Source organism: Papaver somniferum, chromosome 2, assembly GCF_003573695.1.
Source record: "Papaver somniferum cultivar HN1 chromosome 2, ASM357369v1, whole genome shotgun sequence".
Lineage (NCBI taxonomy): Eukaryota > Viridiplantae > Streptophyta > Magnoliopsida > Ranunculales > Papaveraceae > Papaver > Papaver somniferum.
Genome location: NC_039359.1, coordinates 86328650 through 86342439, shown reverse-complemented (window position 1 = coordinate 86342439; position 13790 = coordinate 86328650). Strand labels below are relative to the sequence as shown.

The 13790-nt window shown below is 40.4% G+C and overlaps 1 protein-coding gene across 1 annotated transcript; it reads left to right on the top strand.

Annotated features, from left to right (window-relative positions):
• The first annotated feature begins 8710 nt into the window (after nucleotides 1-8710).
• On the top strand, nucleotides 8711-11035 carry LOC113353667 (uncharacterized protein At4g15970-like). The gene is made up of 5 exons (XM_026597198.1): nucleotides 8711-8959; nucleotides 9082-9447; nucleotides 9652-10136; nucleotides 10252-10364; nucleotides 10767-11035. The coding sequence occupies exons 1-4, from the start codon at nucleotides 8777-8779 to the stop codon at nucleotides 10310-10312; spliced, it is 1095 nt and encodes a 364-aa protein (XP_026452983.1). The 5' UTR covers nucleotides 8711-8776; the 3' UTR covers nucleotides 10313-10364; nucleotides 10767-11035.
• The last annotated feature ends 2755 nt before the right edge of the window (nucleotides 11036-13790 follow it).

Genomic DNA, 13790 nt, shown 5'->3' with positions numbered 1-13790 from the left:
ACATCGTCGGGACATCCTCGCAGCATCTTGTATCATGGTCGGCCAGTAATATCCTTGCGTTTTTGCCTTGTCAGCAGTGATCTCATGCCGCTATGATTCCCGCGTCACCATATGGATATCATTTAGAATTCGATGCCCCTCTTTCCGGGACAAGCAGCGTAGTAATGGTCCAAGGAAGGATTTTCTATACAGGACCCCCTCCCGAAGATCATATCTTCCCACTTTGGAGAGCATCTTCCTAGCTAGTTTCCGATCCGCAGGTAAGCTTCCTTTTTCGAGAAAGGCATGTATTGTCACCCTCCAGTCATCTTCGTTGCTGAAGTCTTCGTCTTGATTTGCTCTTGACAGGATGTCTTCTTCATCAAAGTCATTATGGATGTCTTCTCCTACCTGGTCTTCGATATTTTCTTCCATCACATCTTGATTGGTAGCGAAGGAGAATTGAGATGCAATCGAAGGCTCGTATACCCTTGCTATTTTAATACCTTCGGCATTTTTATCCCTCAGCATGGATGATATATATGCTAGGGCATCCGCGTGCCTGAGGTCCCTTCTGCATAAGTGCCGGAACTTAATGTTCGGGATTTGTGATGCCAATGTTTGGACCAAGGCCATGTAAGCTGAAAGGTGTCATCGTACACATTATACTCGAGCCCAATTTGCCGTATGACAAGCTGCGAATCACTTGTCAGCCTTACATCGGTTACCCCCATCTCTATTATTATACGTAGGGCATGTACGACAGCTTCGTATTCAACAATGTTATTGGTATGCTCTTTGAATTCCAATCTAAGTGCCTGTATAATCCTTTCTCCAGTTGGGGTGATAATGACAATACCTATTCCTGCTCCTTCCTTATTTTTAGATCCGTCGACAAAGACTTCCCATTGTCTATGACTCGCAGGTTCGAGGATATCCATTGGATCCTTGATTTCTTCCTCGGCTTCTGGTATTCCCTTAATCTCTTCGTCGTTGTCTAGGGGGAGGTCTGCTAAGAAATCTGCCAGCACTTGGGACTTCTGAGAATGTTGAATTTCATGAATGATGTTGAATTGGTCCAGATGGGTGTTCCATTTGGCTATTCGGCCCACTTTTCCCGTGCTTTTGAGGACTGCTTCCAATGGTGCTTTGCATGGTACCCTGACGAGGTGAGTTAGGAAGTAGGTTCTCAGTTTTTGGGTAGCCCATACCAGTGCGAGGATGAGTTGTTCAATCTTAGTATAATTTCTTTCCGCGGAATTGAGTGTCTTGCTGACGTAATAGATAGGCTGTTCTACCTTTGTATTGGTGACTAATACCGCGCTGACTGCGTCCTGTTGCTGCTATGTACAGTGCCAAAACTTCATCAGGGTCTGGTTTCTGCAGGATGGGATTGAAGCTAGATGTTCTTTGATTTTTTGGAATGCTTCCTCGCATTCAGCGGTCCATTCGAACCTGCTCCCTTTTTTAAGAATATTGAAGAAATGTTTGCATTTGTCCGAGACCGTGCAATAAATCTGCCCAACGCTGCTATGGACCCATTGAGCTTCTGCACTTCCTTCAGATTCTTTGGTGACGGCATCTCTACTATGGCTTGAATCTTAGCTGGGTCTACCTCGATGCCCCTTTTCGTCACCAGATACCCGAGGAACTTCCCCGAGGTGACACCGAAAGTACATTTCTCCGGATTCACTTTCATGTGATGCTGTCTCATTGCTTCGAAGATATTCCTCAGGTCCTGGTGGTGATTTTTACGCAGCTTGCTTTTGACGAGCATGTCGTCCACGTAGACTTCTAGGGTTCCTCCAATCCATGGCTTGAAGATAGCATCGACCATCCTTTGGTATGTTGCCCCTGCGTTTCGGAGCCCGAAAGGCATTCTGGTATAGCAATAAAGGCCATGTGGGGTATAGAACGCTGTGTGTGGCTGATCTTCTTCTGCCAGGGCTACTTGGTTGTAACCAGAATATCCGTCCATGAATGACAGCTCTTCGTACCCTTCAACTGCTTCAACCAGTTGATCTATGCTCGGCAGGGGATAGCTGTCCTTTGGACATGCCTTGTTGAGATTAGTAAAGTCGATGCATATTCTAACCCCTCCATTTTTCTTAGGAACAATGACCATGTTGGAGATCCAGGTAGGGTATTTGACTTCCTTGATAAATCCTGCATCTAGTAGCTTCCGAAGTTCTGTTTCTACCGCCTCATGATATTCTGGAGCCACTTTTCGTATTTTCTGCCTGAACGGGGGGTGCCCGGTTTGATGCGTAGTTCATGTTGGATTACTTTTGGGTCAATCCCCGGCATATCTCCTAACTTCCAGGCGAACACATCCGCATATTCCTTAAGTAATTTGGTTAAGGAATGTTCTCTTCCTTCGTCATGATGGTCCCAATTTTGACCATCTTCGGGTCTTCTTCCGTTCCTATGTTGATTTCCTTTATGGGTTCTACTGGTGTGAACACAGGCTTCGGGTTTCCGAGAGACTGGGGCGCTCTTTAATTGCTATTTAGCGTGTTTCTGCTCTTCGCTGGTTGTTGAGGTACTTGTTTCCGAGCCTTGGACATTACGATCTTTCGTCAAGCCTTTTCCTGTAGTTTCCTTAAGGAATAGGTCTACGGCTTTTCTTTCGCGGTTTCTTGATTTCTTACTCTTCGGATTTTTCGCTGCTCTTCTTGCTCATTGTTGATATGATCCTGAGTGGCCTGGCATTCTCGCGTAGCGATTCGATCTCCCTTGATCTCCATTATTCCCTCAGGTGTTGGAAATCTGAGGTATTGGTGGTATGTTGCCGCAACTCCTTTGAGCTTGTGTACCCATTGTCGTCCAATAATGGCGTTGTAGGGGGAAGGGGTGTCCACCACACTGAATCGGGTATCCAGTTTCATGGGCCCTGCGTTAACCTGTAACACGATGTCTCCCAAGGGCTTCGTGGCTGCTCCATTGAATCCGTAGATGGTGTGATAAGAGGTCATCAACTGTTCATCTGGAGCTTCATCCGTTTGAATGCATCATAGAATAGGACATTTACAGAGCTTCCCCCGTCTATGAGGATCTTTTTGAGGTTACATCCAGCTACTGGTAATGTTAGGACCAAGGGATCGTTATGGTCTTCCATATCTTCTTCGATATCCTCGGCATCGAAGATGACAGGAGATTCCATCCATTCTTCGTGTTCGTCCGCTATCCCATCGACCTTATATAACTCGCAGCGGTCTTCGAATTGCTTCCGTAACCTTTTTCCAATCTGCGCTGTGAGTGAGGGTCCTGTGGCTTCGGAACACGAGATGGTGTTGATTGTTCGGTTTTCTTCCGGAAGTTGGACTGGTTTGGTTCGTTTGGATCTGTCCTCGGTAACCTTTCGTATGTAATGTTTGAGCTCTCCCGCATCAATTAATTTTGGATCATTTTAAGGTTCTTGCATTTTTCGGTCTGGTGTCCGTTGAAACAGTGATACTCACAGTAATCTTTAGACTTCTCGGATCTCGGGGGCTGCTTTCCCTTAGACCATGGCCACTCTAAGTTTTCCCTCCCTTTGATTCTCGTAGGATACGAGCATAGCTAGCGTTGAGTTTCGTGTAAACTTGATCTTCGAATTTTCGGTCGCCTGTCTTCGTTCATCCCTCCGTTCCTTCCTATCTTCGTGAGGTCTCTCATCTGAGCAACCCCTTTTGGCCCCATTGGTTTGTTCCGCTGAATTGGTGCGGTGAGACCTCTGCGGATATGCCCTCGGGTTTTCCCGTTGAATTTCTTCAAGTCGAGCGTGCTTCTCGATAATTATTCGGAGATCTCTTCTGTCTTGGGCACGCTCCCGTGAATTTCAACAAATAGGGGACTCATTCGGTCTAAGCCCCATTTATAGCAGTTGATGCTTACCACTGGGTCCACGCTCCCTATGGCTTGGCAGATCTTATGCCATCTGTTTGTGTTCCCTCGTGGTTTCCTTGTAGCCAATTGCTAGTGAAAAGAGCTTATCCATCCCGGTGTTTACAGTCTTGTTGTACATGTATGTTCTTAAGAATTTCTCTGCGAGTTGGTCATATGAGTGGATGGAGTTTGGTGGCAGATTATCAAACCATGATAACGCCGATCCCTTCAAGCTTGACGGGAAGTATCTACAGAGTACGGCGTCGTTCTGACCCCATCTAGCTAAGACACGGTTGTAGTACCGAACATGTGCAGCAGGGTCGCTGGATCCATCATAGCATTCGAACGTCGGGACAGGGCATTTCAGTGGAATAGGGGTGTTGGCCAAGCGATGCGTTAGGGGCGTGGAGTTAGCTTCTCTCATGACCTCTCTAACCTTCCCCCACCTTGTTTATTTTTAATTGCCTGATCTCTGCCATCATCTCATCTCGTAGTTCCTCCATTGCGCGTTGGTGCTCTAAATTCTTCAGCTCATCACCGTCTGACTCTCCATCGTCATAATCCGGGTCGGATACGCTACGTCTCCTTGTCACGTCTTCATTAGCCGCTAGGACGACTCTACAGTCTTGGTTTGGCTCTGGTGCTTTGGAGCTTGCTTCATCAAGTTGTTGGCTGGTCTTCATGCTTAGAGCAATCCGCTCCTTTAAATCTTGATTTTCTCTGGCCAACAGAGCTACAGCTTCTGCGTAAACCTGCTGGTTCTTCCTCAGTTCCTCAAGCTCAGCCATTAGTCGGTGTGATTGGTTGGACCCCTGATTGGGAGTCCCAGCGCGTGCCGCTACAGCCGTGGTACCGCCCTCCTCCATGGTCTGTACTAAAGGTGGCAGGGGTTCAGCTTCGGTTGCTGGTGTTTCCAAATTGGAGTGAGCGCCCCTCTGCGGTGCCAGAGCCGCCGGTATGGTTTGATTCTGATTATTTGTTAGCGGCATTCCAAAGGTTAGCAGGTGCGCGGGTTGGAATGTTCTGGATTCATCCACCCTTTCTTGGTTGATTAAGTTGACTCATGGCGAAGGTATTGCTAGCCTCCGCAGCCTTCGGACTACCGCAGCCTCCCCGTATTTTATCGTTGCTGCTCTGAGAGCCGCCGCTGCAACTGAATTAGCGTTCATGGGTGAAGTGATTTCTGCAGTATCTTGCCTTCGATTGGTCATTTTAGCTTTATCTCCTTTCTGCTTGCTTCGGGTGATGATCGGGGTTGTCCTGGGTGTTTCTTTTGACAAAGCTTTGGATTTTCCTGCTTCCTGCGTTTTCCATCACGTGCCCTTTTGTTGATACTGAAATCTCGCGTAAACTTGCCTTCTTTACTCACAACACGTTCTCTCTGCATAAGTTATTTCAAACAACAGAAACGGGAATATCCGCGTGAAGCGGGTTAGTTGGCGAAATACAATTTTTCAAGAGGGAATTAATACCCGCAGGCTATAAATACGGGTTAGAGTTTTATTAAAGCGATCCTTAGTATAAAAACTACGAAAATTGTAAATCCGATGGATTAGAACAATAACCCGCTTAGAACAATAACTCTTATCGAAGACCAAAGGTGGGTTTTTGAACATAATACAGTTGACGAATGATCTATACGGTCCGAGCTGATAAAATCAGAGCAATCATATGCCAAATTAAAATGAAATCACAGGACAAGATAAATCTTTTACCGGGACGAAGTCCCTGTTTCTAGCGCCAAATTGTGAGCACACGAACCACGTGCGTGTCCGAACGCTCACAATCAATCATTAACATCTAAGGAGATTATGATGATGGTACCCTGGTGTTGATTCATTGGCTCAAAACCTTCGGGTTTATCATGGCCTCCTCCAACCACTCCAGGCGTGGCGTTTGTGCATGGGATATAAGTATTAAGGAAAACAAAACATATAAGCAAACACGTGTGGAGCTAAATGAATGTAAAGTGCTGAAATGTAAATAAACCAAGGTTTACGTGGTTCAGCACTAAGGCCTACATCCACGGGATTTGTTGTTCTACTATGTTCTTCACGGTTACACGAACAGTTGAATGATTTTTGGGGTTTACATGTTTCTCTCCTCTCAGGGATTAACCTACCTTTGCTATTTCTCTCTCTCTCTCTTTCCTTCCCTTCCTGGTGTTTTTTTCTCCCCTTCCTCTTGGTGGAGATTGGGTATTTATAAGGTTAGAACGTGGATCCCATCTCTGAAGACCGTTGGAACCTTATCTTCTTGTGTCCTTGCGTCCATCGCGCGGAGGTCTGCGTTTCCCCCTTGATCCCGCAGGGGCATCCTCGCTCGTTCCACAGGTTGGTCGACACGTACACTGCTCGGAGTGTTTAATGTGGGTAGTTGAGGGGTCTGCTCGTGTCAGACAAGTGTCTTCTGCCCCTGTCAGTCCGTGTCAGCTAACTTTCTCTCCACCGTTGATCTTGGCTTCTCTTTTGAGGATGAGATAAAGTAACTCCTCGGGGTTTATTTGGTGTTTCGTGACCCATCATGTTTCGATGTTTTTGGCCTGCATGCTTTCCACGTGCCTCTTTATATACACGTGTCTGATAGTGAGATATATGTGTACACAATAACATCAGTAGCTTTTATAAATTTTAAGGCCTATATATAAAATGGCTTCCCTCAGGGCAACCTGTTTCTTCTGTTCATGTGGGGAGTCCAGCCATCTAGGGCTCTTCCATGGATCCATTCTCCTTCATCATCGAAGATCATTGCTCCTCTTTTCTATAACGTAATTAGAAGAAGCATCTTAGCAGTTAGTATAAGCTTCATGTTCTTTTTTTCTCTTAACATACTTATTAATAGCCTCTTTAGAAACCAGAAGCGCAGAAGTGAAGTAAAATTATTTCGCCACATAACTTTTTTGGTCATAAAAATTGTTCTGATGTTCTTTACCCAAACAAACTTCTGAAAGCCGAAAAGCGTGTATCCAAACAAGCAATAAATCAGGAAATGTAGTTTTCACCCATCCGTTGACCATTCCTTTACCACTATGGTTATAGTAAGAGAAGCGGAAATTAATATCCTTAACCAATTTCGGGAGGGGGGAGGGGGGTGCTGAACTTTTTTTTTTTTTTTTGAAGCATGAGAAACAGAAAGAGCATGCCTAGATAGCATGCCTAGATAGCTATTATACGTAGGTATTTTGTACCCGCAGAGTCATTTAATCGAATTTGGTTGAGAATATATGGATTGTCTAGTCTCATATTGTTGTTGATAAATTTTCTGTTTGGCTTCCGTCTGCTGCTTGATTCCCCTCTTTATAATTGTGCTGAATAGCACAAAGAGGAATTTGTCGCATTCTCTTTCTGCAATATACCGTGGAGCTTCAGCCTCCGTTTTTATGAAACACGTCAGATTTTCTGAATCTTTCTCAAAGATAACTTTTGGCCATTGTCTTTCTGTTGTTGTCCTTGATGCCAGTAGAGTTTCCCACGTTTCGGCTATTAGCACGGTAGTTATTCCTAAAGACTGCGCGAGAGCCATCACAATTTGAACAATCGAAATCCCTGTAAACAAAATTTGTCCCCCATTCCTGGATGTCCCCCAGCAGCGTCATCCGTGTTGATCTTTATTTAATCCAGTTTCGGTCTGGTCCAACCCATTAATATTGTTGTTGTTCTGAATCTTTGGATATTAGTGGCCGTGACTGGTGATCCCCGCGTAAAACCCTGGCAGATTCTTTTTTGCCCATTCAAATTCCTATTGTGCTTCAAGGTCTGTGCCAAGATGTTATATGGGGGGTGTATGTTGTTGTTTGAAAACTAATTAATTTCTCGAGGCCAGACGTTCCAAATAATAAAATAAAAAGCTGATACAAACGGCTTGCAGAATTTGACTGATGATTCTTAAAAATTACATTTGTGCTTTCATATATATTATCGGTCTTGTTAACTTGTATAACCCTATACATGTAAAGGTTCATTAAAATAACAATTTATTGCATTGAAAACAAGATTTGTTTATTATATTGAAAACAGTAATTCTTTGCATTGGGAACAAAAAAATGTTGTTTTCCGTACAAGAAAAACCATTTTCTAATAGAATAAGACAAAAAAACACAATTTCCAAAGAAATAAAATAATTATTTATTAAACCTTAACATGTATACGGATATACAAGTTAACAAAAGCCATATAGTAATTACTGTTGATCTAAGGTACAGTTCTTTCTAGTGAAGTTCCACTTTAATGCCCTTCTTCTTAGTAGCAAACTGGCTAGGACACTTGGTCAAAACCAAAATGTCATAATCCCAAATTTAAACTGTTGTCTAATGTAATGCCACTGTAACACTATATCGATTTCTTGATCCGAAAAATCTATCTCAAAAGAAGTTTATTTGGTTATTGGTTTACATAATGTATTTAAAATTACACTAATTGGACCAGAACTTCAAGTTAGTTTTACCTTTACATAATCATAATCATGTGAAGTTCTTTTAATTGGACTTGTTTTGCTTGATATAGGACCGGATTGATTACATCAATAAATTCAATACATTTGATAAGCATAAACTAAGTGAAACGGTAAAACCTTCACATGGTTTTCCTTTTTTTTTTTTAATCTTTTTGTTTGTCAACTCGTAGGCATATAGAGTGCCGGTGTTTCTACTGTCTAAAATTCATTGCATGGTCACGCCTCATGACATCAGGTGCATCAAGTTCAAGATAAAATGTTTTTAAACACAATGGAAGAGTAAACTGCAGAGCTCATTAATTTCCAAATTGACTTCAAGAAATGACTTAACCAATTGATCTCTTCTTAATATAAAAACACTAGCCTAGCTCATTCCCAACTCAATCTACAAGTCCTGTAGTAAGTACAAGTTTTTGCAACTTTTAGACGTGATACATTCCCAAGTAAGATTACACGGGAATAAAGAACAACAGCATCCATGGGAAAGACTTCAGAAGCCTGCATGGTGCCTATTAACGTATTGGGCCGAGTTCTGATGCTAGGGATGTTGTTCGCGCTCGTGGCAGTCCCTTGCTTTATCTTCTACAAAGATGCATATCCATTACAGTGTCTTCATATCTCGTCTCAAAACGATATTAGTGATTCCCCTCCATTAATATTAGTAAGTACTCAGTTTGGTTTCTTTACTATTTAATATACAGTTCAAAGAAAAAAATCAGAAATTTTAAATACAACTGGCGCCATTTGTTCTAACACGGGTATACCGATTATTAACTTTTGCAGAACGATGAGCAAGTGAAACTGGAGAGACTACTGAAGACAGCAGCTATGAAGGACAAGACTGTTATCTTAACAACATTGAATGAAGCATGGGCAGCTCCAAACTCAATATTGGATTTGTTTCTTGAGAGCTTTAAAATAGGAGAAAACACCAAAAATCTTTTGAATCATTTGGTGATCATTGCAATGGACCAGAGAGCATACCAGCGTTGTTTAGAAGTGCATCCTCATTGCTATGCTTTGAAAGTTGAAGGAGTCGATTTCACGGTGGAAGCATATTTTATGAAAGGGAATTACTTGAAGATGGTGTGGAGTAAAATTGATATCCAGAGAAGTGTTCTTCAAATGGGTTACAACTTCCTTTTCATGGTATGCAGACGTAATAACCTTTTTAACATAAATACGTATTTTCCAATTATCAGGCAATTAATTAACAGTTGAATTTCAAATCGATAGATGATAAAATTACATATCACCAAATAAACTGATTTTTTGTGGAAGCACAATGAAGAGAATATTTTATAAAAACATTACTCCTAATGACTTTACTATTTGTTTTTCAATCTTCAACAGGATGCTGATATAATGTTGTTTCGAAATCCATTTACCAGGTTTTACAAGGACACCGATTTCCAAATATCTTGCGATAATTATCTCTTAAACAACTCTTATGACTTGAATAACAATCCGAATTCAGGCTTTATATATGCTAAATCTAACCATAGAACAATACAGTTCTACAAGTTTTGGTATGACTCAAGAATTAGTTATCCTAATCAGCATGACCAAGCTGTACTTACGACAATAAAATCTGGACCATTTATAAGAGAAATTGCATTGACGATTAGGTTTCTTAATACAAATTACTTTGGTGGGTTTTGTGAACCAAGTAAAGATTTGAACCAAGTTTGCACAATGCATGCAAATTGTTGTGTGGGTGTGGATGCCAAAATCCATGACTTAGGTGTCCTGCTTGATGATTGGAGAAACTACAAGTCTTTATCACCAAGTGTTCCGAGTTCATGGAAGGGAACATGGAATGCACCACAAAATTGCAGGTAATAATTTTCATTTCGGTCACTTTTATTAGGAGGAACATCATATTGTATTTTTTGGTATGCAAACGTTGCTGAAATGCTTATATTATTTCCAAAATTCATTCTTTCATTTCAGTGTAAGGGTCGACCACCATTATAGACCAAAAAAAGTGATGCACGAAGAAAAGAAAGATTAACAACAAGAGCTTCAATTGTCACTTTGGAAGTACAAAAATAAAACTCATACCGGTAAACTCATTTCTCCTATTTTTATTTTTGAACTTTAGCCTCTTTGACAACCAGAAGCACTGGCTATGCGACTTTGTCAATTTCAAAAGTTAAAAATAAATTTCTGCTTCAACCTTTTTTTTTCTTTTTCTTCTTTTAAAGAGAATCTGTAGGACACAAACTACTAATCGCAAGCATAAACGAAATCTAACCCCCATTTATTTATTTTTTAAGATAAAGAATCTTTGGGACTCGAACCACTGATGAACTACTAACCTTAGCATAAACGAAATTTAACCCCAATTTTTTCCCCTTAAAAGATACAGAGTTCATTGGACTCGAACCAATGATCTCAAGCATGAAATTCAATTCCAGGCTCATCTCTAACAAGATATTATTTTATTTTTTTCCTGACTAGTATAGATTTCAGAAGGGTACATACGTTATCTCGAATCAAAGAAGATAAGTATTTGAGGAGCTCTTTTTCTGCTCGGCAGGACGGAGATTCGGTAAAATATTGTAGTAGTAGTTATCTTCCCATTTTATTTTCAAAGTTGATGCCTATTTCTTAGGCTTGACCTTAATATTGGCGTACCGTTTGTACCATTTTTTTTGGATTTACCAAGAAAAAGAAAAAAGTTTGTAAAGAATTTTTTACATCTTGAACGAATAAATGTGTGCACAAGATGATGATATGCATTTGAAAAACACAAAGCAAACTCAAAAGAGTTAGTTATTATAGTACAAAAAAGTTGTTATGTCACTTAGTACTGTCGGTCTGTTGTAAACACACAAACGGAAAGTAAGGCAACAAGCCTGATTCATACGGTCGCTATAAATGTCCCTAGTAACGAGGATGTTAAGTAGCTGACACAAATTTAATTAAATCCGATTAAGAGAGGATTTAGTTAGTGAGCAGTGCTATCCTGCATGACCTTGCGGGAATTTATCACACTCAAGCGACTTCTTTACCATTAGATCATGTTAAAACCCAAATCTAACAGTCTTGAACCCTGTAGGGGAAATAGTAGATCATATCCTGAAAGTGGTGGATCATTTTCTGAAAATGATGGGTCCTTTCCTGAATGTGAATCTAACCGTTGATTTAATCATCCAACGGTAAAGAAGCCGCTTTTACGGGAAGATCCCACAAAAGAAGAGACCAACAACCATACTGTACTTCACTGTTTATGAGGTATGGAGTTACTTTCTTAAATTTACAGGAGCGGAGTATGGGAAGCCACCCCTAGAAGTTCAAAAGTCCAATTTTTTGTTACCTAACTTAACTTGGGCCAAAAATCCTATGTACAGTTTAGGCGTAAGCCAGGGGTTGAAAATTGCCTAAGCCAGGGGTAAGGGACATTTCTAGTTCCGCCCCTGTAATTACAGTCACGTGATCACTGGATAATTTGCATTGACAAATACTGTCATTTAAATCTTGTATCGTAGAAAATAATAACCTCTTTAAGGAGAATGTGAATATCGTAAGATGAGATCAGTAGGTACACAAGAATATGAACCCTGTTTTAGGGCATACTGAATAAAGGCAAAATAGGGTTGGAAATAGCAAATCCAATTGCCTCTTAACCAAATATTTTTGGTAATGGCAAACCTACCCTTTCTGTATTAGTATTAATAACTATGAATAATTTTGATTAGAGTTTAATATAAATGATTAGTGATTAAGAAAATTAAGTTATAAAAGTTTGTGCTGATGATAATTTTTGGGGAAGAAAAAAAAAGTTAGGTTTTTTGGAGAAGAAGAAGAAGAAAGAGAAGTGAGGAAAAACTTGTATTTTTATGAGCCAAAGCCAGAAGATGAATACAACGATGAGAAACCCAATGCTAACAATACACAAGTATCCTTCCAGATTATGTTTAATTTCATTTGTGTAGGTTGAAATCATCAAAAATTTGATTTTTTGCACCCAAGTTCGGCGAACCAGAGATAGTTTCGGCTTGATATCCGTACCTAACTTGTATACTACAGAATATGAACAGTTCGGCTTACTCGAAATATAATAGTTATTGGCCGAACTTATACTATGTAACTTACGACCTACTTACTAGTTAAATTTTCGGCTAATAAAAAAATTTCATTACAAGTCGAACCTTCTCTTGAGAGTTAGGTTCGGTTTTCACTCTAAATATCGTATCAGCCGAACCATATATATTTCCATGTTCGGCTCATATTCAAAAATCATATCAACCGAACATGTTGCTGATTTTCCATAAAACACTTAGATTCATACACATTTAGGTGTTAGGCTTTTTATTACATATGTTTTCTATTGTGCAGCCTTTTCATAGGATGAATCAAACAAAAAAAGTGGAAATTACTAAAAGTGTTAAGAAAGTGAAGTCTAATGATGAAGAATACCAAGGTACGAATTCAACTCATTAAAACCAAGGAGATCTTATCTTCACCTTCAAGATAATGAAAATGATATGCGAAGGATTGCGAAACGTTGGAGGCTTTAAGTAATGTCAAAGAAGATTGTAATGTTCATTCGCGATGTAAGATGTGTTTCATGGAAGAAGAGACCAGCAACCATACTGTACTTCACTGTTTATGAGGTATGGAGTTACTTTCTTAAATTTACAGGAGCGGAGTATGGGAATGCCTTCCACAACAGGGGTTTGAATTGATGGTTGGAAAAGACATTAGTCTAATGTCGTCCACAACTTTATCTGGAATGATCTTCCACAGGCTCTTGATAGCTTGGAATAGAATACAATAATTGTTGTTAAACCTCATGGGGACCCGTCTAAGATGTTTTGTGGGTTATATTTTGATGACCTTGTACATCGTTGGGAGGAAAAATTTTACCCGACAGTGCTTAAGTTAGTATTGCTGGCTTATATAGCATTTTTGGATGGGGCATGTAGTTCTGTTTGATTTTCTCTTTTAATTTCTATGTTTTCGACTGTAATTGCATGCCTCCTCGGCATCTAGCTTGTTATCGATATTAACCCCCTTAAAAAAATTAGTCCCAATTGATTTTTAATTTTAGGCGTTCCGTTGATGTTGGTGCTTGCAGCATGAGGATTTACTGAATTTGTTTGCTTCTTCCCAGATGTTCAATCAGATTGATGGTTTTTCACAGGAAGTTTTGATGATATCCACAGATATATAGTATCTCCACATGGGGCTCAGTTAAGAAACATGTTCTTCGTGGACAAGAATAACAGTGTAATGGATGTGCCAGTGGTTAAATCCTATTAAGAATATTGTTCTACAATTGCATAGTTCTTCCGAATCCGCGTATGTTAATATCAATGTAGGGAAAATGAGAAAAAAAAAATGAACAATGACTTGCTATTGCATGCTAATCAACGTCCAATGGATTGTAAAAAAACGAAATCTCTGGCAGTTTCAGTCTAGCAGTCCAATTTTAAATAGAAGCGTGTGCATTCTGGTTTTGAGGTCATCCCGTATCGAAGTGG